This window comes from Cariama cristata, unplaced genomic scaffold (genome assembly GCF_000690535.1).
Source record: "Cariama cristata isolate BGI_N322 unplaced genomic scaffold, ASM69053v1 scaffold6670, whole genome shotgun sequence".
Classification (NCBI taxonomy): domain Eukaryota; kingdom Metazoa; phylum Chordata; class Aves; order Cariamiformes; family Cariamidae; genus Cariama; species Cariama cristata.
In genome coordinates, this window is record NW_009595195.1 from 63,125 (window position 1) to 86,828 (window position 23,704).

General features: G+C 35.7%; 1 protein-coding gene across 1 annotated transcript in view; it reads left to right on the forward strand.

The window, feature by feature from the left end:
- Positions 1-23,704, forward strand: part of LOC104162375 (vacuolar protein sorting-associated protein 13B-like) — a gene marked incomplete at its 3' end in the record, with an annotated part of 153,263 nt that overhangs the window by 62,532 nt on the left and 67,027 nt on the right. Inside the window, exons 7-15 of the mRNA XM_009701093.1 lie at positions 4,944-5,212; positions 7,885-7,980; positions 8,335-8,457; positions 10,471-10,608; positions 11,943-12,030; positions 16,683-16,874; positions 17,479-17,648; positions 21,250-21,444; positions 23,048-23,172. Coding sequence (XP_009699395.1) covers positions 4,944-5,212; positions 7,885-7,980; positions 8,335-8,457; positions 10,471-10,608; positions 11,943-12,030; positions 16,683-16,874; positions 17,479-17,648; positions 21,250-21,444; positions 23,048-23,172 — 1,396 coding nt within the window. The remainder of the gene's footprint in view (positions 1-4,943; positions 5,213-7,884; positions 7,981-8,334; positions 8,458-10,470; positions 10,609-11,942; positions 12,031-16,682; positions 16,875-17,478; positions 17,649-21,249; positions 21,445-23,047; positions 23,173-23,704) is intronic.

The following is a 23,704-nucleotide window of genomic DNA, read 5'->3' on the forward strand; positions in this document are numbered from 1 at the left end:
CCCCCAGTCATCTAGCTACAGTATTGCAGCTTCTTCCTTGCCTATATACTTTGATATCCTCCCAAGGAACAGCAGGTATACTTCCAATTCATATTTCGACAGACTGTAAAGATGCAGCGTAGATAGATACCTGTGGAATGGGACTTGTGGGGTCAGTGCATTGTGCAGCTGTCTAACAGCCAGCCTGACAGTGAGTAACTTTGTTGTAGGCATCTGTAATGGTGCAATGTAACTGGTTGCTGAGATCACATATGCTGAGGGTGGGTGTCAAGCTCACTGTATGGTGATGGCCAGATTTCATTAATTTGGAATACAGGTTTAGGCACATAGAATTACTTACTTTTGTTAACATCAGTTAAATGAGCAGCAGTTAAAATGAGTAGCAAATAAAAAAAAAGGGTAAAGATTAAATATTCCCAAATTGTAAAGTTCCTAAGTTGGGGAGATGAAATTTCTTTATATTAAATATTTTTATTGTTTTAGGAATTATAACCTTTTTGTGGAGAACTAGATTTTTATCAATGGGTTTTAAACATCTATTTTATGTTGTCTTGCCATTTTTTTTTTTCTTGAAAAACATTAATACTCCTTAAGTAACCGCTCCAAAAAATCTGATTAAATCTTTGGAAGACATGAGTCACAGGTTGACATTTTGTTTTGATTTATTACATAAAAGCTTAAATATCAGGCCAGTTTTTCTGCTGATGATTTTAAAAGTAGCTTAACGTAGATGGCAGAATGCAAGCAACTTTTATTTAGTGTTTCCAGCGAGCAAAGTGTATTTCCAATTGATCTACTTGAACTTATATGTGGGCTATGAAATAAAAACACTTTTTGGATTGACGTTGTCAGACAACTAACCCCTTTCTCTCCATATTGGTTATCTTCACTTACATTTCACTTTGGGATTAATTGTCCTGTGATTTGTACCTCAACTCAGAGACCCTTGCCCTTTTGTTGGGATATTTCACATTATTTAGTCTCCTTTGCCATTAAAATAGAAAATAGATCTTCTACCTTTTGTCCTGGTTCTGGTGTTTTAAAATCACTGCCACTTGTTTCGTAACTCACCCTTAACTCATATATCTGCTTCTAATTTTTTTTGAGTTGGGATATTGTTTAAATAACTAGAATTTTAAGACTTGATTAACAGCCCCAAGTAGTATCATGGGGAGCACTTTAGAATAATTATTGGTGTTATTTCAGCACTTGAGAATTGTTGTGGCATCACTCTTTATTTGGAATTTTTGCAACAAATTTGGAAGGTGATTCATTCTCTCCCTCCTTACCCATCAGTTGTTCTCTAGGGTAGTTTCAGTTTACAGTAAGACAAGACAGGTAGATGAGGAGTTGAAGCTTGGGGAAGTTTGTTTAATAGATGGAAGTACATACCATGAAAAAGTGCATTCTCTAGAGTTGAATCTGAAGCTTTTTTATGTTACAGTCACATTCCCTATCTAGTGGACTGTGCAACTCAGCAGTAGAAGGGAATTATGATTTTTTCCCTTTATTTACGTCTGTCTGTAAGGTGGGAGGGTATTCTAGTCTAGTAGGATCCACAGGTTTGAGTTTAAGGAAGGTGATGTTCTCGATGCAGAAATTATCAGAAACCTTTAAATTGTACTGGTTTGCAGTACAGATTCCTGGCTACCTGATTCACTGTAGCAGGTTGTCTTGTATAAAGTAAGTGTGATACCTCTTAAATGTGTAAAAGTACTGTCACTTGAGTGTGCAACTTTGGAATATTGTATTCATGCTACAATTATGATAGCATCAGATTTTCAACTAGGAAGTGTTGGGGGTACATTTGCTTTTAAAAGGAGATGCGGACTACTTTTCAGACTAGTTTGGTACATAGGATTTTAGTTTCTGCTGATCTTGGTATCATTTCCAGTTATGTGCAATCTCCTTCATCGATATTACTATGCTAGTGTAATGCATGTATAATAGATCATGAACCGCTGTTTTTTAATATGTATTGTGAAGTAAAACTAGTTAAACATTAAAAATTGAAGCTGTTAGCATGGTAAATATTATAAGTTATCTTGTGGCAGTCAATTTATTGTCTTCCTATGGTATAGATCCAAAATGAACATCACCTTTCAAATACTGTTCAGTGGCTGTGTTGCCAAACTGAATTTTATAAACATACTGGGGGGAACTTTTACAAACATTGAACTTGTTTTTTTTTCCTGTATGTTAGTCATTTCTGTGCACTTCTTATATAATAAATACATGCAAAGGAAAGTCATACAGAAACTATTTATTAGTCTGAAAGCATGTGTTATTACATTTGAGAATCTCCAAGGACAGTTCATGCTGCAAGGACAAATTTAAGGGCTATTGCATTCTCAAGGGCAGCACCAAAACTGTTGTTATCAGCCAGATAACTCTTGTTCCTTGCAAGCTTCTCTTTTTTTTAACATGATTTATTCCATGAGTTTTGTATTCATAATTAATGATAATGTCTTCTTAGCTGTGAGTTTGCAGTAACTTCTTTAGCTTGTAGTAGGTAAAATATGGATGAGGAAATGAATTTTAATGTCTACATTATTTAGTGATACAAGAATGAACATCTACAGCTGTGTTCTTGAAGTACTTACCAAGTTTCATTTTTGCAGTTTCATGGTTGATTCAACCAGATGAAAATTTATGCTATTGCCAGCAGGGATGGTGATGTGTTCCCTCCCTCTTCGTCTAGTGCCAGCACTTTGTAGCCACAGACTGAGCTGGATCAGCCTTACCTGGCTGAAAACTAGTACAGGCAGAAAAATAAATGAATACAAAGAGAGAGTAATTTTCTACTGGGTTAGTTCCAGACTTAGTGAGAGATACCAGTTTCCAGACTCTTAGAGGTAAGTATCTCAAATCCTTTAAAAGAAAGGATGGTGAATTTCTGAAGATCAGACTTGATTTGAACACTGAAACAGTGAGATGCAGTCACACTGCAATCTTGTAATTTATGTAAAATGTATTTCTTAACTGGAATCGCTTCCCTACGCTATATGAAGCAAGATTCTTCCAGTGTGATCTTGCTATGGGTGGCTAGCAAGAGTGGGTTTAGAAACCTAATGAGTAGGAGCATTTTGTCCTTTAACAAACTCATGTACATAAAACATACATCATTGTCATTATATTTATCTATCCTATATGTTTGCGGTTGATACAGTGATTAGTGTAGTTAGTTAAACCAAAGAGGCTTTGTGTTTCCAAAGTACAGGCTCCCCTTCATGCATTACTTGTTATAAAGCAATTTACATTATATTCATGCTTTGAAGTGTTTAGAGGATGTTGTGGGTTCCTTCCTAGGCTGATGTGCATTTGTTCCAAAGTCTATTGATGACATAATGGTTGTAATAGTTTTAATTTAGTGATAGAGGATAGAAAAAGAGGAAGATACACCTGTGTTCTGTCTCACAGTATATAGATGTCACCATTTTAGTCTATCTGCTCTTCTGTCTTATTTTAATGGTTTCCGAAATTTTAATAAATACTATCAACCAAACTTTTATTTGGCATCTTTTACTGTTGCCTCTGTGTGTACACATACTGTAGCAAGAGATATGCTAAATGATGGCTGAATTTTATGGCTATGAAGACCAAATATTATGCATGACCCAGGTCCTACACCTCTGCTTTTTTTTTTTTTTTCCCCGTTTTGGCAGACCTTCCACCATTTCTTCTGTGTTTGCCAACAACAGTCTAGGCCGAGCTACTTGAGTCATGTTTCTTATCAATTCTTTTTCCTTCTGCATCTGGCAGTTCTGCCTCTTGGCTGTTTCCAAGACTTTATCTGCACCTCTTCTGTATTTCCTGTATTTCAGGATTTGCATGCGGATTGAGATCTGATCTCTGACGCAGTTTTGTAGAGAGCAGGAAGGAAGCTTGCATTGCCCATGTGGGAGGAGATGTCCTTGCCTCTAAGCATGTGCAGGGAATTCTCATGAATGTGTTTTTTTATGCTTTCTTCCATTGTGCAAGTATCTAAATAATTAGACTAAAAAGACTAAAGACTAATTAGACTAAAGGCTGAAAGCTCTAAAACTTGTAAGAATGGAACTCTGAGTTTAAAAATAAGTAAATAGAAATGAAATATGCTTATTTCTGTTCTCAGGCAAATGATGCATTCAGTATTGTTCCCCTACGGGAACAGTACTGCATCCTTCAGAATTACCATAGGTAGTACAGTAGTTAATACCTCTCGGGAGTCTCATAAGAGTGGTGATGGAGCCAGGTAGGCTAAGCTAATTGTGCTGTTTATACATGCACAGTGTTACTTACTTTAATTGTGAATCTTAGACTTTTATCTTTTGGGAAACCCTTGTTTTGTTCTATATGTTCTCTAATATTTTTTTTCACAAAAGAACCTACATTTGGGGTTTTTGACTCACAGGTGGCATACCAGCTTTTGTGAGCGTAGATAAACCTGTATCTTTGAATACTTGAAAAGCTGACTTTTAAACAAAGAAGGATTTCAATCTTAATTTTTGGATCTGTGCTATATTTGTGTTTTCCTTATTATGCCTTTTGGAATTGAAGTCCTTTCTTATTTCATTTTAAAATAGAAAATACAAGGTTGTAATATATTGTTATTGGATAGGATTTAATTTGCAACTTCATAAGGACCTTAATGGAAGAAGTCTTGAAAGCATGTGGTATAGATGACAAATACTGGTCTCATTGCAAATGTACAATAATAAAACTGTTGCAAAGATCCTTAATATTTTTTGGAGGAAAATGTTAATGATCAAACAAGTATTCAGGAACTTATATTCAGAAATTTAAAATTTCTACTTACTTTTTATCATTATAAACCAAATATCAGTGCATGATACGTAGAATGCTGTCCTAGATACATTTCACATACTATAATTTTGAGTAGAATAAACTAATTTTCAAGCATGGTTGATTTGAAATTTGACTTAGGTTTTTTTTGTTTAAAGGCGCAGAACATGAAACAAGCTCAGTAATGCAATATCCTACACAGTATGTTAATCAGGATCCTTATTTGCATCAAGACGATGAACAGCAGCAAGGATGGGTTTCTTGGGCTTGGTCTTTTGTCCCTACTATTGTGAGTTATGATGATGAAGAGAGTGATTCTAGTGGAATGGATGATGGAATGATGCTACATCAGCAGAAATCTCAATCCCTCAAGGATCCTATTATTTCAATTGGGTTTTACTGTACAAAGGCAACAGTGACTTTTAAGGTAATTATTTCTCTGTCGTATAGGATTTATTTGGCTTGCTTAGAAAGTGCGTAAAGATTATCTGAGTGCTTGTATACCATTTGATTTGAGACAGGGAATATTACATTAATGAATAACACAAAATGTGAATGTTGAAAGTTCCTCTTGCGTCCTAATGTGTTGTTAATTGCAATGTGAGGTTTTTGCCATTTGAACTAGAATTCAAATGCGAACATTTTTGTCTTAAAGGGAAACCACTTAATTTACTTAGGTTAATATTTTTTGATGGGAGAAAAAGCTTAAAAGGCTTTCTAGGAATGTTTATTGCAGTATTCTATCCATCTAATGTTTATATACGTATATTTCTTTATAAAAAAGCTTTAGCTTCATGTAGCTTGTGAATTGGAGGAATGCTTTTTTCTTTTTTAAAACTATAATATGTTCAAATATGAATTTAGATTGGTAATGTTGAAATTATTTTCCATGATTTGGAATTGAATTAAAGAAACAAAGCATAAATTACACATATACTCTGAGCTATAAACTATGTATGTACAGAAAGATTTGCATATTTTCTGGAAATGCATCTCAAAATAGTTCCTGGGCTTTTCTCTATTCCTTCTGTAAGCTTGCAGAAGGGAATATGGAGAGTCTGAATAAGATATTGAGATGTACTGACAGAAATTGAAAATTAAGGTTCTGAATTAGCAAAATACTATTAACAAGTGCCAAACTATATACAAGCAACTCTATGCACATAACTATGGTAGAAAGTGAGTGGGTCTTGGTTTTACAATTAAACATATATTAAATCAAGGCCAGAACTCTTCAGAGCAGGAAATAATGCTGTATCTATGAGCAACAGAATAAATAAGGTTGATTTTTCATGACCTTGAGCCATTCAGATGAACTACAGTACTTTCATAACCCTCATATAGTGTTTATGTGCCTGATTGTACACTCAGTACCATCAGCAGCTCCCTGTCCATTTTCTGCCTGTTTGGCTTGTCATCTGTGCACAAGAGAGTATTTTGAGGGGTTTCATGGCTACTTCCTCTTAGCTATTTTTGTTTGGTGGCGTAGCAGAGCACTTAGCTGCTCAGCAGCTGTCCAAAAGGATGAAATAAGTAAGTTTGGGAGCTGCAGGCGTTTTGTGGGGATGTTAATGTTTTAAGGCTTTACTGTCCTGGGAAACTTGGTTGCAAAATTTGAGGACATCAGCAAACATTCACTCATGTTCTTCTGTGTCAATCTGCTGCAGCCTTCATTTAAAAACAAACAAACAAAAAACAAAACAAACAAACAAACGCCCCAAAACCAGACTAAAAATAAATTATGGAAAATCTTTTCTTCCTCCTTTGATTGTATCCCTGGAACACCAGTTAAACAACCAACCAACCAAAATTCGAATTTCTCATTTGTCATGGCTAAGCATCTTCTTTCTTTTGCACTTTGTTGTACAGTAGTAATTTTGTGTGCTCTGTCCTCACATGAGAGAACTCATTAAAAATAATACAAACTTCTTTTTTGAACATGATTTGCCATATTGGGCTTTCCTAATGTTTCATTGGCAAGTTTACACATTTTATATTAGGAAGTGATAAAAACTACTTAAAATGTAACATGTTACATTCTATAAATTTTAAATGTGATGTATGATACTAGTATGGTGACAGTTAAGAGGAAAACAGAATTCATTGTTCTGCTTGCATGCAAAGAATGTATGGAATTAATTTGTGGTTCATATTTTGGCTAAAAAAATAAGGTCAAGTTTCTGCATTAGCATTCTGAACAGTTGATACCATTCCAGCTAAAAATCATGCCAAATTAAATGTAGCGTTTTCTAATAATGGTGAAAATGATTCTTGTAATGTCTGAGTTCTTCTAATCAATTAATTGCTTTTCCTCTACAATAATTGCACACAGCTGAAGGGTGATCAGTGATCTTTTTTTTCATCCAATTTTCTTGGACATTTGGATTACAAAATTTTAATTTGAAACAACATCCATGTGTAGCCGTTCTTTAAAATGAGAGTTTGTTGCTATTTTTATATAAAAATTAGAATTTGAACTATTTAAGCTGCTCAACATAAAGTATTGTTTTAATGCAAAACATAATACCTTCGTTATTTGGTGCCTCTCTTCTGCTTTTTCTTAGCTGCAGGTTGTATGCTTTTTAACCTGAGTGTGTGTTTTGCCACTTTAAATTTTTATATTGAGATCAAGCAAGAAATATAAATGCATGTTTCTATCAATTGCCGTGACAAGAAACAAAAATGAGTATGGTTGTAATCAAAATGTTTCCTTAACATTATCATGCTGTTTAATTATTTGCTGGGAAGAATAAATAATGTATTTATGGATTTTTACAGCAATTTATATGCTAATTTGATACTATGTTAATAATGCAGCTGTGTATCTGTTTCACCTTTTCACATAGTTTCTCTTTAGATAAGCAAACTAAAAATTCTACAGTGGATTTAGAACTTTCTGTTACAGCATACTTCAACCAGAAGTTGAATATGAGAGGTTCTAATATGGATATTGCATTACAGCTGTTTAACTGCACCTGCTTGTTAATAAATTTTGGCCTGTAGTTTAATTTGTCTTCATCAGTTCTGTATATTAATGATATTACTGCTGTTTAATACCAATATTGACTTATATAAGGTGTTTATCCTATTGTTTCATAGCTCACTGAAATGCAAGCTGAAAGTGGTTATTACAGCCCTCAGAAAGTAAAATCCAAAGAAGTCATATGTTGGGAACAAGAAGGAACCACAGTTGAGGTAAGTTTCCATTAACATGGGTTTTTTTGATTAATCAAAAGATGTAATGTAATAAATGGTTACCAATAAAGTATTTTGAAATTATTTCATTACTGATTTTTTCATATTCTTCTATATTGGATGAGTTTATTGTAATAATCACATAGATAGAAATTCTCTAAATTTCTCGTGCTATGGTGATCAGACACTGAATAAGTCATTCCAAGTGCCCTGTTTTATTAACTTGCTGTTTAGTAAAGCTCTAAATATATAAAGTTAAACATATTTCAGTTCACTTTTCTCCATCTTTTCTATTTCTCATGGAGTAGAATTCTTTCAAAATACCTTTTTTTTTTTCTTCCCCCCCCTCACTAGGTCCTTATGAAAGGTGAACTTTTCTTTGATTGCCAAATAGGTTTTGTTGGTTGCCAAGCTATGTGCCTTAAAGGAATTATGGGAATTAAAGACTTTGAAGAGAACATGAATAGGAGTGATGAAGTGAGTATATTTCAATATCTGTTGACTTGCTGAATAAGCAGTTCTGGTATGCTTTATTAAAATATTTGATTGCGCAAATTGAGAGGACTGCTTTTACCAATTGTGATTTAAGTTTTTTGAATGTGTCACTGGAATATAGAACTCGATGTCTGTTCCTTATGGTTGGAAAGACAAATATCTAAGAGTGAGAAGCTGCAAAACGTAAGACTTATTTTTTTTTTTTGACAACCCCACTACCCCCCATCATTATGTATGTCTGTATTCTTTTATCTTGTATAACAGACTAAAACATGGTTGAAAACCTTTGTACTTAAATCAACAGAAGATTGGAAGGGAAGAAATGGGAACGCTGTATGCTAAAGACAATAGAAGTTTGGCTCAAATATTAAATGAATGTTTTGCCTCATTTTTTCAATAAGGTCGATGAGAACAGTATTAAGTGAAGGAGTAAAACTGTTAATTTTTGTCTTAAGCAACTGAAGCATTGTATCTATTTAAAACAAAGTCAGGTATTCATATGAACTACTCTTAAAATATTTAATGAAATGGTGTGTGAAATTCTAAATTCAATAATGAGGATTTTTGGTTGAACTATAGATAGAATAGTGCCCTAAAGTATGGGAGAACAGCAACTGTTATCTATGTTTAAATAAAAACAAATAATGTAGCCAACAACAGATCTGTTAACTTGATGTTAGTGCTCTGTGAAGTCTTAGAAAGTATTTTAAGGAAAAATATTTTCTTCCATATTCTCAATCTAAAGTGACTGTATGTTAATGTCAAGTATCTCCTTATTTGGAAAATGATCATATACTGTGCTATGTAGGTATGATGGGACAGGTTCTTATATTTCCCCTGTGAGAGCAGCATGGCTTGGCATCCATCTCAAGTGTTTGTATAGAAATGCATGCAGCACAGAAAACAAACAGGAAGGGTTAGATATCCATACACAGCTGTAGAGTATGACATTGTTGGGATTATAGAGGTGTGGTGGGACACACTATCTGACTGTTGTGCTGCAATGGATAGACATAGGCTTTTCCAGAAAGGCTGAGCAGGCAAGGATGAACCAACTGTACAAGATGCTCTGCTGGCCTTGTTGGATACAAGGGAGACATGGTTGGGGATGTTAGGGTGGACGGCAGTCTTGTCTGCAGCAGGTAGGAGATTGCGAGGAAAAAATCATGAGAAGTGATTTTTGGATTGGGGTGGGTGGGTAAGCGAATGAGTTTCCTGTAGGTTATTTGGTAAGGAACAGTTGGATTTTTGCTGTTTTTCATTTTTCTGCCACTCTCTAGGGCATGAATTTAAGAAAATATCTACTTTTATGAGAATGGTGGTGATGTTGATACTGCCTCACCTGTTCTCTTTCTGTACTGCTATAGTTGGGACTGTGCCTTTATGAAGGGTTCCAGCTTTGTTGTATGTGATTGAGAATAGATAGTTGGGGGGAGGAAATTAATCTCTCATAAATAACCTTTTTTGAGGAATAACTCTTGATGGAAAAACTGTGTTGATTTCAGAAGGATAGAGGGTTTATGATATGGAGAAGGCATGTAAAAATCTAGATGAATAAAGAGTGGTAAGGTATCAGGCAGGTCATACATTGAAATAACTGCTTATCATGAAGAGGATAAATGAAGCATCTGAAAGGCATTAGTCATGACAAATTTGTGTATAGTTAAGAGGATGGGGCAAAATTTGGAGTAACAATGATCTGAGGTTATTTTCTGTTAAAATGAAAAGAGTATGTTCTGTATCATGGGTTGTGTAGTATTCACTATCTCAGGCTGGCTTTGTTAATTTGAAAATGGGGAGGGAGTGGACAGGAACTTCAGTGTTATTTGAATGAAGTTATTTTAATTGTCTTATTTTCATTCATAATGAAATATGCTCTTGAGTGATGCTACCATGTCATTAGTGTGTTATGACAGAATTGAAACTGCTCTGTTAACTTGACTGTATTACTTTTTTCTCCCCTGTCTTATTGCTATTTTCTTTTACCTCATGAAGGAGGCCTACTTCTTTAGTTGCGGAGAAAATTTGAGTGCAAAAGGGATGACATACCTTACAAATTCACTGTTTGATTACAGAAGTCCAGAAAATAATAGTATTCGTGCAGAATTTATATTGGATGCAGCTCATCATAAGGTCAGAGAATTACTTTTTCTTAGAAAAAAAATTCTAATGCTTTCTAATGATTATTTAGATCTGTGTACTATTAGAGGACTGATTTTCATTACTTTGTCATGTTTAACTGAGTATTACTTTACAGATGGCCAAAAGAAAAGTAAACCTGTTTGTGTTTAACAAAAACATGTCCCAAACAAACCTCAAACTCCCCTCCTGCCTCCAAAACTGAATTAATGCTGCAGTTTCCAAAAGCACTAGCTACCAAACACCTGCAGAGAAAGAGATACGAGAGAATGCTAGCAAAAGGTCAAGCTTTACCAGCACATGCTTCTTTAAACCCAAATAATAAGTAGTTCATGGTCTTCAAACTAAGTGCTGTTGTGGAAACCAGATCTTGGACAATGTTAATTTTATTGTCTGTGTGCTGTATTTGTTTACTTGGAGGAAGTCTTATTAATTCTGCCTTTGGTAGACACAAATTTTCAGTCACCGATAGTCTCTGTTATTGTAAATTATGCAGTAAAACTTCATTCCCTGATTGTCTGCAATTATTAAAGACTGGTTGCGATGACCAAGGTGGTCCCTTCCAGGTGTGTTCATAGATGGAGTTCTATGCTCTGTGTTGTTGTACAGGTAAGCCATTTACAGTCTCGAATATATCTGATTTTTTTTAAATTTAAATTTTACTATTTTCACCTTTTTAGTACTACTGATGAAGTGTAACCCTGAAGAATCCCATAAAAAAATGACACTAATTAGTGAAATCACAAGTACTTATACATTTCCCATAGTGTGTTTTAGTTTTAAGCTTTACTTTTTCCTTGACCTGTCTTTGCTTTTATGATTTGCCTATTTTTTGGCAAGAGGGGAAGCAAAGTTGCTGTGTGATAATGGATTATGTTTTATATAAATCTCAATGATGGCATAAAGTCTTAAGTTTCCTACTGTTTAAAGATAAAGCCACAATAATTCCTTAAATAAAAAAGTCAGAATGAATGAGCTGCAGTTATCAGTGTATTTAATTAGGCAGATCTGTTTGATGCAAGAGGTCAAGTGAAGAATATTTACTCCATTAAAGGTACTAATTAACTAGATGTTATTGATGAATTGGTCAGCATGTCCACTGGAATTATGGATGTGCCTTTGTGTGGCCTCAAATAGAAGTTACATTACCTATCGGAAAGGTGAATTCTTTGGGATAACCTCTGTCCTTTTGTTTTGATAAGCCGTTCTGTGTGTTGATGCACAAATCCAAACATGAATATATCTCTCTCATACCAACCTATCCATTGGTAATCTCAAGATTCTTTCCTTATACAATGTTTCCTTTGTTTGCTTTGCTTTGTTGGTAGGAGACATACACAGAGATAGCTGGAATGCAGAGGTTTGGGGCTTTCTACATGGATTACTTGTACACAATGGAAAGCACTAGTGGCAAAGGTACCTTTTTTTCTTCGTTTACCCTGTTAAATAATAGAAACAAAGACTTTTTATGCCCAGCTGGTCCTTGAGCAACTGCCCTCTAACTTATCTTAGATTTACCATCAGATTCATCGTTAAAATGGTTTCGTCTTCATTGATGTGTTTGAGATTAGCTGTTTTGGTTAGCTGTTGATTGTTGGTGTTCTTCCCTTTTCTTTTTTTCCTCCTGCATAAGTAATCACAATGATACCTTTATAGTCAGTTGCTAAGCTGAAAATAATTCCCTTGTAGCAGTGGTGAAATTCATAAAGTGTGGTGCCTATTTTTTTTAAGTTGTTATTATTATTATTATTGACTTGGAGGTGGGGGGGGGAAGTCTTTTCAGAAACCCTGGTTGAAGAATGAAGTTGATCATCTACTTGGTATAGAAGATGAAGAGGACTGTCTTTTGCTCTTACGAAGAAAAATGCAAGGATGAGAGATAGTGCAGACAATTAATCTTTAAATACACATCTGAAAAATTTTGTGAGCAAATTTTAGCCTAAATCATGCACACATAGGTATTGGCTAATTCTAAGTAATTTGAGATTCCTATCAATTCTTTTATAAATCTGAGACAATACAGTGGATTCAATGCAGTAATTATATCTGCTTTTGTGAGTGTCACAAAAGCCAGGACAAAGGATTTAATGTATCAGCAAGTAATATGTATATATTTTTATACAAATATTTTTATCATGAATTGTGATGTGATTTCCCCCCACCCCTGGGAAGATTGTCATCTACAGTTGCTGCTCTGCAGTTTTATTGCCTAAATAATGCTTTCTTACATGAACATGTGTTTATTATGAACACTATTTTTGTGGACATCTGTTGGGAACTTCTTGCTCTATTTTGTGACTGAACATTTATCTGTCCTTGCTACTTAGTCCAACTCATCTGTTTGGTTTTTGTGTGTTTTTGCCTCTATGTAAGAGAAGTCTCCACTCCTAATGTTCTTGTTTTCTGGACTTGTTGGACATTAAATATAAAAGGAGTAGGAAAGAAAAATTTCCAGTTTGCTTAAAGGATGGATCATGCAAAGCTTATAAAAAGGAATAAATGATGCTATTGCCTTCGATAGTAGGGGGAAACACTAGGTAATTTAACAGTTCTTTCCTGACCCTGAGGCTTTCCTCTGTATACCGTGAGTGTGATGTGAAGCCGAGAAAATGTACATCAAGGCAAGCTTATGCTGCAGTCTACTTCTGGTTTTAATAAAGAAATAACTGTTTAATTGCACACAGAACCTTTATGTAGAGAAGTTGAAGGCCTAGGGTAAGCCTTATCTCCTTTTTGAAATTGGTGTAAAGATTTGAATATGCACAGACTATTTGATTATGAGGAAAAATCAGTCACCAGAACACCTCACAAGATGTAGTTTGGCTTCCTATCAAACTGTGCTGTGTTGTGCGCTTTTATTTCAGTATTACTCTTCTAATTTCAGCTACTTGACTACATAAAAGAATCAATAGAGGAATTAATTTTTAAATTAACAGTTTCAATGGTTGTTATAGCTGTAAAATCAAGAACTTAAAAACTTTAAATTTTCAAATAGTTTCATTCCTTGGAAAAGCAAATGTGACATTTTCTGCTAGTTATTTTTAGCTAATTTTTCCATATTGTGAGTCAAATATGTAATTATTAAAACATGAACAAATAGGTGTAAATTATTTCTCTAAAATGAAGGTATAAATACACTATATTTTTAATATGTGGTGTTTATATGAAAGTATTTATGTAAAGGTTTACAATTTACTATTTCTTGTTTTGACATTAACTGTGTTTTTAGTTACAATCAGTGCACACCACCTTCCCCTAAAAAAACCTAACCTAACTTAAGTTATAGGAGGCAGTTGCTGTGATTATAAGATTTTTATCTGTCAAGGCAATTTTGGTTTGACACATTCTTTGCACCTTTAACCTTTCCTGAAGCATAGGATTACTGATTAAACCACAAGTGCCTGCTGGATAACATTAACTTCAGGAGTTTCATTTGTCACTTATAGAAGTACATTAATCACTTTTAGTATTTTGAATGAAAACAAGATAGATAGTCGTGCACAGTAGTATTCTGAAATTCTGCCTGTCCTTCCTTTCCAACTATGTTTTTCTGTTTTTTTTTCTTTGTATTTCAATAGAAAACAGTAATTTCACTGAAACATTGTGTAGCCTGGCAGTTCCCTGATCACTGATTTGCATGACCTACAGACCTAACAGGATGTACTTTTGAAGTTTTGTTTATAATGTGTACCTGTCTATTTTCGTGGCAAGTTTATTGTGCATCACTCTCATTTTAAGATATTTTTGTCAGTTAGAATTAGACACACAGTTTACAGAGAGCTGAATACTCAGTGATCAGAAATTACTTTCCTTTATGCATCTGCAAAGTTTCAAAAGTAACCTGTGATCACCTACTTCTGTAGAACCAGTAGGTTTTTTTATCATATTGTCTTTGTACTTAGTTAGAATTAAATGGAACTGTTCCAGAAAGTGTTTTGTATAAATTCTGTCACTTCAGTGTATTATTCCTATGCATACAATATATACATGTGAGTCGTGTTTTTCTTTTTAAATAGGTAGGCTGTTATTACTTTGAGTGGCTTTTGGCCTTGGTATTTTTTATTTGATGTTACGATCTTTTACAGTTCTTGATAGTATTCATCTGAACTGGATACTGTGTGGAATTGGAAGGACAAAAATGTGTGTTAATTGCATAAATAAAGCATACCCTGACAGCAGGCTTATATGTTGGCTTTTTTTTTTTACAAAAAAATGTTTTTCAGGATTTATTAAAAAGGTTGTAACTTCAGTTCCATCTGAAGATTTGAATAGGTTTTATAAAGTAGTATCTTTCTGTCCTTTTTTCTTTTTTTCTTTTTCTTCTCAGAAATCGTAAACAAAACACCAAGGGAAGCAGAGGCTAGAAATGCTCTCGCCATCAACTTCTGTTGGGCTTTTAGGGGCAAAGTTAATTCTGCTGAATGTATAGGCCTGTAAAGGCCTCCAGAGCATCAGGTCAGCTCTGCTTCAAATTCAGCATAGTCTTGGTTTATTAGAAGACTTTTCTCCTCACCAGTGCTTAGAAGCAAGAACATTTTATAGAGTGTGATTTAAACATAAGGGAAAAACCCCATCCTTCCTTCCTTTTCCCCCAAGCTCACTTCCCCCATTAAAAAGACTGCTTTGAATGAGTACAGTGAAGGAGGGAGGGAAAAGGGAGTGTTTCCCTGAAGGGTAAAAGATGACTAAGTTCCTCTTGGGCAACCAGAAATAAAACATACTTTCTTCCGGTTGGTTTAAAAGTAAGATTTACCTTGAAGTTGTGAAGCACACCATGCCAGGCTTCTTAACCACAAAGCCTGAGCGGCTCAGAAGTTGACAGATCCTACATCTCTTTGACAAAGTGGATCAGTCAACTATCTGCAGCAGCTGCAGCTCCTGCTGCCCGATCTGATGAGCTGAGCTTGTCTTGCCATTTATATTAGTTATGGACAGATTGTGTCAGTGAGGAAGGTGGTGTAATGAGAATTTGGAATTTTCAGATTTTCCTTTGATTTTGGGTCAGTTCTCTACAGGTGTGTTTAGTTTGTTCCTGTAACAGAAAGGCAGGAGGTTATTAGATTTATGCAAGGAAATAGACTGATTTGCATCCAGGCAGATGATTTATTAGGAAAAAAAAATCTAAAATTCTGCAAACTAAATATGTTAAAGGGGTGAGGGTATTTTTGTACAAGTCATACGTAACAGGAAAACTTCAGCTTCTGAAATTTGCACAATTTAACTGAAGAATTTCCATGACGTGTTTAGAAAAATACAGTCATGCTTGTTTGATAGCTGATGAGTAGCCTTTATACAGGGAATGTGTGATTTCGGTCTACTCATTACCATGCATCTCTATCAGAAAAATCAATAACCATACTTTAATTGGTATACTAGTTGCCATTCTGAGCACAAAAGTTATAGAACTTTCGGATGCAGAGACTAAACCACCCTTTTATCTCTGTGGTGGTCCTTCTAAAAATGGTCTGAGGCATAATGATTAAAGAAGTTTTCATTCTCGTTGCCCATGCTTTAACTCATCAGCAAATGGAGGGAAGGGTTTATCTTCAGTTGTCAGTCTGGTTTATGACAATACAAGTAAGCGTGATTCTCATCGCTGTTCTTGCCCCTGTATCGGCAGCTAGCATTTCAAGAGCCTGTATCTGTAGCTGCTTTGCAGCACACCTTTTCCTTGATTGTTTGGGATGGATATCTTTGTGATAAACTGTAGAAAGTTTTGAACAGCACGGCTGTCATTGACACTTAGGGTTAAGTTGCTACAGAAGTTTGGACACCTTCCGAGAGTCCCAAGCTTGAGAGATACAAAGTTAATGGAAAGGTTCTAAAGTTGTGCTTTGCTTGGAGGCAAGGCAGAATCTTGCCCTGTTTGCTCTGCATTAAACAGGAATAATGTTTGTTTAAACATGTTAAACCAGTCACGATATATTTATGTGTTCAACTTGCATTGGTACATTTTCTGTATATTTATAAGTCTGTGGTCACAGGATTTGATAAAAGTAGCTGATAAAAAATTTTATTATGCCCGATTGTTTGGTGTAATTTATTGTTATTTGTAAAACTTCTTGTAGTTTCTGGGAATCAGCAAGACCTTTCTTCAGTAAAGAGTGAAGATTTTGGAAATGTTCAGGAGATGTCTACAAAAAACCTCATTGTGGGCCCACTCAGTCTTCGATTGGATAGCAGTGCGGTGCACCGGATAATGAAAATGATAGTTTGTGCTCTGGAACATGAGTATGAGCCATACAGCAGAACTAAGCCAGGTTTGCTCCTATTGCATGTACACAAATATACAGAATTAAACTAGACCAAATTCAGTGCTCTTGAAGGTGCAGCTTCCAAATAGTTAAACTCTAAATCTGTCGGGGATTTTGAGTCCAAAGAACAAAATTTAAAATAAAGATAAATTTAATCACAATATCCCCATCAGTGTTGGATATACCTCTGAGATCATTTCAGACACTTTGAAGGCCATATGTTTCAATCACAAGACTTATTGAGTAAGGAGGGCTTATTTAACTGACAACTCTAGCTTAATTTTGGAGTCTTAGAGAAGAAAATATCCTGGTTGGTATGTATTTATTAGTTTGAAGTAATAGTTATACAGGATAAAAATGCATGGGAACAAGCTATGGTAAACTGTTAAGATGAGTTTCTGAGAAAGAGCTATACAGATTTCAGAGGAAGGAAAATCCAGTTATGATTGCATTTAGCATTAGGTAAGACCAGTGTGGAATAAAATTATTAACTATGAAGTGGCAGGGGGAAACCTTCCATTTTTTGTTAGTCCCTGACCATTTCTGAAACAGCAACTATAGGAGATTTAAAATATTTTAGTCAAACATATATAATCTTGATTTATTGTAGATATTATGGAAGGAAATAGAAGTATGCCAAGTTCAGAAGAAGTGGCATCCTTGGAGGAATACATTCCCACTCGACTTACAACATTCACTGTTCTTAAGTGTACGATTATAATCCCTGTGGCAGAATTCAATTTACTAGACCACTTGATGCTTATAATCATGGGTGAGAAGGTATGTATCCACAGATATTTATTCAGTTCTTCATATCAGCGTGTGCTATTTTGTATAAATTTTCTCAGTGAGGTGTTATCCTTGTGCCGGATGTATTGCTGAGTTCCAAATCAGTTTGGTGCCCACGAGCCTTACCTTCAGATACCTGAGATGAGTGGTGTGTGCGGTGACTAGTTAGACTTGTAAACTGAAGGTGTCATGTACTGGTAGGAAAAAAGAATTTGGAAGAAAAAAGATTTTTAAGCATCAAGCAGATGAAAAAGTAGCTCTGATGAAGTTGTTTTTATGGAAACTTTTCGATCAGAAGAGTACCTGTTGTCATTTTGCCATGCAAGTCTTCCCAAACTTGGTCAAGTCTGAAATCTTTGAATACATAGGCTCAGTAGAGACTTCATAGATGTTAACAGCCAGCTCTGTGTGTACTAGTTCCAGCCAGGATGCCAGCAAGACTTTGGCTGTTACTGAGCATCTAGCTGCTGAGCGTCTAGCTCAGCACGCTAGAAATGAAATTTCCTAAGAACCTTAATTTGTTTTATCATCTGGGTATGTGTAGTATAACTCCAGCTGAAGAATCCTGTACTGGTCTTATTCCTACAGGACTCTTTCCTCAGTGCACAAAGCTGAGGTACTGTAGGGATTAATCAGTGTTTTGTAGTGAAGACTTGCAGTACGTCTTGTGGCAGAGGCTGGAACGTATTGGAAGGTATTTTATGGATAAGGGAAGGGATGGGAAGAAGGGGAAAAAAAACCCTACAATTCTTGATTGGGTTGAAATTTCTAGGAATTGTCATCTCATATTAAACACTTCCAATGTGTTTTTCACAAGTGGACACACTAAATACATGTTCCTTGTACTTGAGGATGAGCTTTTTTAGTGGGATGTTTTGCAGGAGTTCTCAGTATCTGTGGTTCCAATTAAAGCAATTGGAGTTAGGCTTTTATTTGTGAAGTACTTTGGTGTGCTAAACATACCAAAATAATTCACTAATTCTGGAAGTCCATTTGAATGCCAATTTTTGAAATGGCCTTTCTTTTCCATAATTTCTTGTCTAAAATGGAGATGAAGTTGTGTATTCTGAAGGTGTTGTGAAAGTAACTTTATATAGTATTTGTGAAGCCTTTCTATGTAAGCAAGGTGAAAGCCATTTGAAAAAGTGGTTTGTTTTGTGATGTTCTTTTTTCATTTTTTTATTCCAGAGGTGGGTTTGAGTAATATTACATGATGGAAGGCACAAAGACATTAAATTAACTTGATAACGCAATAGATATCTGCTGACTAGGGAAGCGCTGTCTGACTTGTGCTGTATTTTCTTATAGAATGTGCTTATTTACAGCATGTTTATGTGATTTAAGATTGTATGTCTATGCGCAAAAGGACAGAGGATGAAAGTTGTAAATTATGGCATTCCTTATATGTGCTTTTATAACAATTTTCACTGGTGAACTGAAATACATGCAATAGCATACACAATAATTCACTTAGATCACTAGTCTCTAGGCTGCAACATATGTAGAATTTCAAGCTTGTGCCATTTATTCAGTGGGTGCGGTTAAGGTGTGTGTATCTCTTTCTTAAATTTAGACTACTTACCTCTTCAGTTAAGCTGTCTGGAGTGAGTGAACTGGTGACAAATCTCTTACCTCTTGATGTATTAAGATACATTCAGAAGCTTCTAATATTAGAAAATAGGACATTGCCAAGTGCCTAATGGGAAGCATTATTTCCTTTCTGCCTGGAATAGCCCAGTGGCTTGTGATGCTTTTCACCTCTTGGGCATGGGCAGATGGTATTTTTATAATGGGAGAACAACCCTATGTTTATTGTAGGTTTGAGGCAAGCAAGTTGAATTCAAGAGAACTTTTGTTTTTGTGGTGTTTTTGGTTTTGTGTGTTTTTGTGTTTTGTTTTGTTTTTTTTTCTCACTTGGAGTTTTAATTTCTATTTCCTGAATGAAGCCAAACCTATTTAAAATAATGATAATTTTAAATTTTAGATTGAAAGTCATACTTACATCAACTTACTGATTTTTAGATTCATAGAGTAATTTGGATTGGAAGAGATCTCTGGAGATGATCTCCAGGAGGCTAACATCCTACTCAAAGCAAGCCCAAGTGGAGCAGGTTGCTCCAGGGGTTGTCCAGTCAAGTGCTGAATTAGATCCAAGGATAGAGATTCCATAAAAAGCTTTTGCATAGACCTGCTTGGAATTGCCTGTGTTTCAGCTTGTGTCCATTGTCACTCATCACCTCATGGTACAGCTTTGACAAAAGTCTGGCTCCCTCTTCTCTGTACCCTCCCGGTAGGTAGCTGTAGACAGCAGCAGGATCTCCCTTTGGCTTTCTCCAGGCTGAATGATTCCAGTTGTCTCAGTCTCTCCTGAGAGAGGTCTCATGTGCTCCAACCTTTAACCACTTTGGTAGCCCTCCACAAACTTACTCTGGTATGTCCATGTCTTGTACTGGATGCAGTACTTCATTCCAATGGCTACCATGAAAAATATAGTATAGATGTGTAAAATCGCAGTATTTATTTTTTTGGAATGGCATCTTCTTTTGCTGAGATGTCTGGCATGACCATGAATACATAATAATATGTGACAGTGTAAAGGTTAGATCAGCCTGAGTTTAGTATAGTGATAGTGCTTTAGAGTGATAAAAATGTAAACAAATATTTTATAAAACAAAATATTTTTACTTTGCATATTCTTGTAGTGGGTTGACCTTGGCCAGCTGCCAGATGCTCACCCAGCTGCTCTCTCACTCCCCTTCCTCAACAGGACGGAGGGGACGGAATAGGATGGGTTGAGATGATAGGAGGGGAGATCACTTACCCTTTTTCCCAGGCTTGACTTCACTCCTTCATTCCCCGACTCCTCTATCTCCCACCCCACAACATAGGGGAGTGGGGAATGGGGGGTTGTGGTGAGTCCATAGCAGTTGATTTCTGCCACTCCCTCTTCCTCACACTTTTCCCCTACTCCATTGTGAGTCCTTCCCCTGCAGTCCTTGAGGAAAAATCCACTGCAGTGTGGGGTCCTCCATGGGCTGCAGTGTGGATGTCTGCTCTGGTGTGGTCTCTTCCACTGGCACCACCTTCTCCTCCTCCTTCTCTGACCTTGCTGTTTGTATTACTGTTTCCTCACCTTTTTTTTCCCCTGAATCCTCTCAGCCTGTGCAGCATTTTTGCCCTTTCTTAAATGTGTTTCCACAGAGGTGCCACCAGCTTGGCTGATGGGCGTGGTGGTGTCCTCTGGTGTCCTGTGGCTGGGCCGCTGCAGCAGTGGCTGGAACCAGCTGTGCCTGGCACAGGGCAGCCCCTGGTCTCCCCTCAGAGAGACCATCCTGCAGCCCCCCTACTGCCGTCACCTGGACACCTGCAGTCAAGACAATTCCGAATAAAAAGTTTATACATAAATTTTAAACTTTGAAGAAATTATTTTGAAAAGATTCGAGGATTCATATTATAATGACCATAAGGCCATGGTATCTGTAAACAGTTTATTCCATCTAGATTTGCTTGTGTGTGTGGGAGAGGTAAGAATATATGAATATGATAATATATCGGTAGTGTAATAATTATGTTTTGTTTTCCCCTCCCCTAGAGCTTAAGTGGAATGTTAAATGCTGCAAGCTTCCAGCCTCTGCGGCCTTTACCTTCCGTCCGAATTTTGGTGGATAAGGTTAACCTGGAGCACTCGGTGCCAATGTATGCTGAGCAACTGGTGCACACAGTCAGCAGCCTCAGCCAGCCATCGGACAACCTACTTCATTACTGTTACTCACACTGCTATCTGAAGGTAAAAGAAGGCTTGAGATCTGTTTCTTATTTCAGTGTGCTGATAAAAAGTTAATATAAGTATAGATAATCCTGAGTGTTAGCAGGTTTCTTGGGGGAAAGTTTTCAGCTTTATCTAAAAGGATGTAGAATAAACAGATTTCACAGAATGTCATTGTTTGGGATTGCTGCTTCTGACCTGAGCCAAATGTTTTGTAATATGAACAGAGAACTTCACATGAGGAAACTATGTAGACTGAAGTCACAAGGTCTTTGTGGAAAAACTGAGCTAGAATAATTTGGAAAGAATCCTTTCCCCTCTTGTAGGATAATGCTCATAGAACATGTAGGTTACAGTGAATTACACTTAGAAACTTGATAAGATGTTATGAGGGAAAAACATCACTTCTAGTAGTATTGATAGAGCAAAACCATGATAGTGGAAGTGTGCAATGAAAACTGTTGCCAGAAAATTTCTTTTTTTTTCATTGTAAGAAGAAAAACCTCTGAATGTTCTCAGTTAAAGATCCATTACTGTGAGATTGGCAGAAGTTTAAGAAGCTACTGAAAAATTACTATGAGACTATTCAGTTGCCATCTACTGAGTCTTTAGTAGAATGAAAAAATGAAATCTCAAGAGGAGTTTTAAAACAGACCTTCCAGTCTTTTAGGATGTGCTCAGGCAGTTTGGAGCTTTTTGAGTGCTACTAAAATGTAAATATTTATTACTAGTACTGTTAATTTTGCTAAACTTTTCAGTTATCCATTCACTTCCATGCTGATACTTCATAGAGATTGAAACAATTCAGTTCTTACTATCTGCATGAAACAAACTCTGTCCCAGAATTGCATGGCACGCTTTCAGTTTTCTGGGTGACATGTTTACCTTCTGTCACACTCAGAGTTATTGGGATGGCAAAATTACAAGTCATTGCTATGTTTTTCAGTTTGAGGGAATTTTTTTCTATTCAAAAAGTTTTTAGCAGCTGTTTGATCAGTGTTTGCAAAATGCGGACTTCAATTTTGAAATGTACAGGGTTTATTTGCTAGCTTTAATATAGGCCAAAGTGTTCTGTTCTTATGTGAATGGTAGCACAGCGTATAAAAAGTCTACTCTACAACTATTTGTTTTCCATATTGAACAGGGAAAAATCATAAAGAATAGTTGTGATGAACCTTTCTTGAGATGCTCTTATTAAGGAAAAAAAACTTTGAAGGGAAGCTTCTCATTTCCTTAAATACCACTTTTTTTAGGCCAATTTATAATTACAAAAAGTGATTTTATTTATTTTATATGAAAGACTGCAATCTGCAAATTTAAAGGGTATCGAATAATGTATTTTAGTTGATCAATTATAATTCAGCATTTTGTTAAAAATTCAGCAGAGCATAGATAACACTTATTTTTTGAGCAAAGAAAATATTTTTGTATGTATTCCTGTTGGGACATTATTTTAGGTAGATTTTTCTAGTTGTATTTGGGGGAAAAGGAATTACCTAAAAATAATACACAATTTATTTAATATTTACTCAGTGTAGTTAAAAACGTGTATATTATAAGAGTAACTTGAAAGTGATCTAGTCATGTGACGGTATAACCATTGACCAACTCTAATTTGTTTCAGATATTTGGTTTTCAAGCAGCACTGACTTCTTTGGACAGTAAAGGGTTGTACTGCTTCCCTGTTCCAGTTATCCCCTCATTCAGTACTGCTGTTTATGGCAAGCTGATCAAGTTTCCCAAATATTGGTGAGCATTAAGCACGTACAGTGTATTTAAGTCATGTACTCAACTACTTTGCATTTCTAATGAATGAATTAAAAATGCCAAGCTCCATATATATCCCTAAACTTCTCTGTCTCTTCTATCATATTCTACTATTAAGTCAGTTAGCCTTACAAAGAAATTTATTAATGATAACTGTTAATAAATATTTTAGACCCTTGTTTGGTTGAGAGAACACGCTATGCAACCCCTGTAGTAAATGGCTTGCTTCTAGACCTTGTAGAATTCTGTGAACCAGTTTCCATAAGCTGAAGTTATAGGCTGATGGCAAGCTTGATGTGTTTAACTGAACAGGTCAGCTCTTTCTGTTTTAAACTCAACCAAATAAAAAGCGACAAATGAGGAGGGTAAAAAAACAAAAACAAAACAAAAAAAACCAAAACAGAACACCCCAACCCCACAAAAAGATGGTCTCTACAAGACTTTTATTTCTGTTACTCATTACAGTTGGAAGTGTTTTAACATTGTGATCAGGTATTAAGCTGTTTGTAGTGGT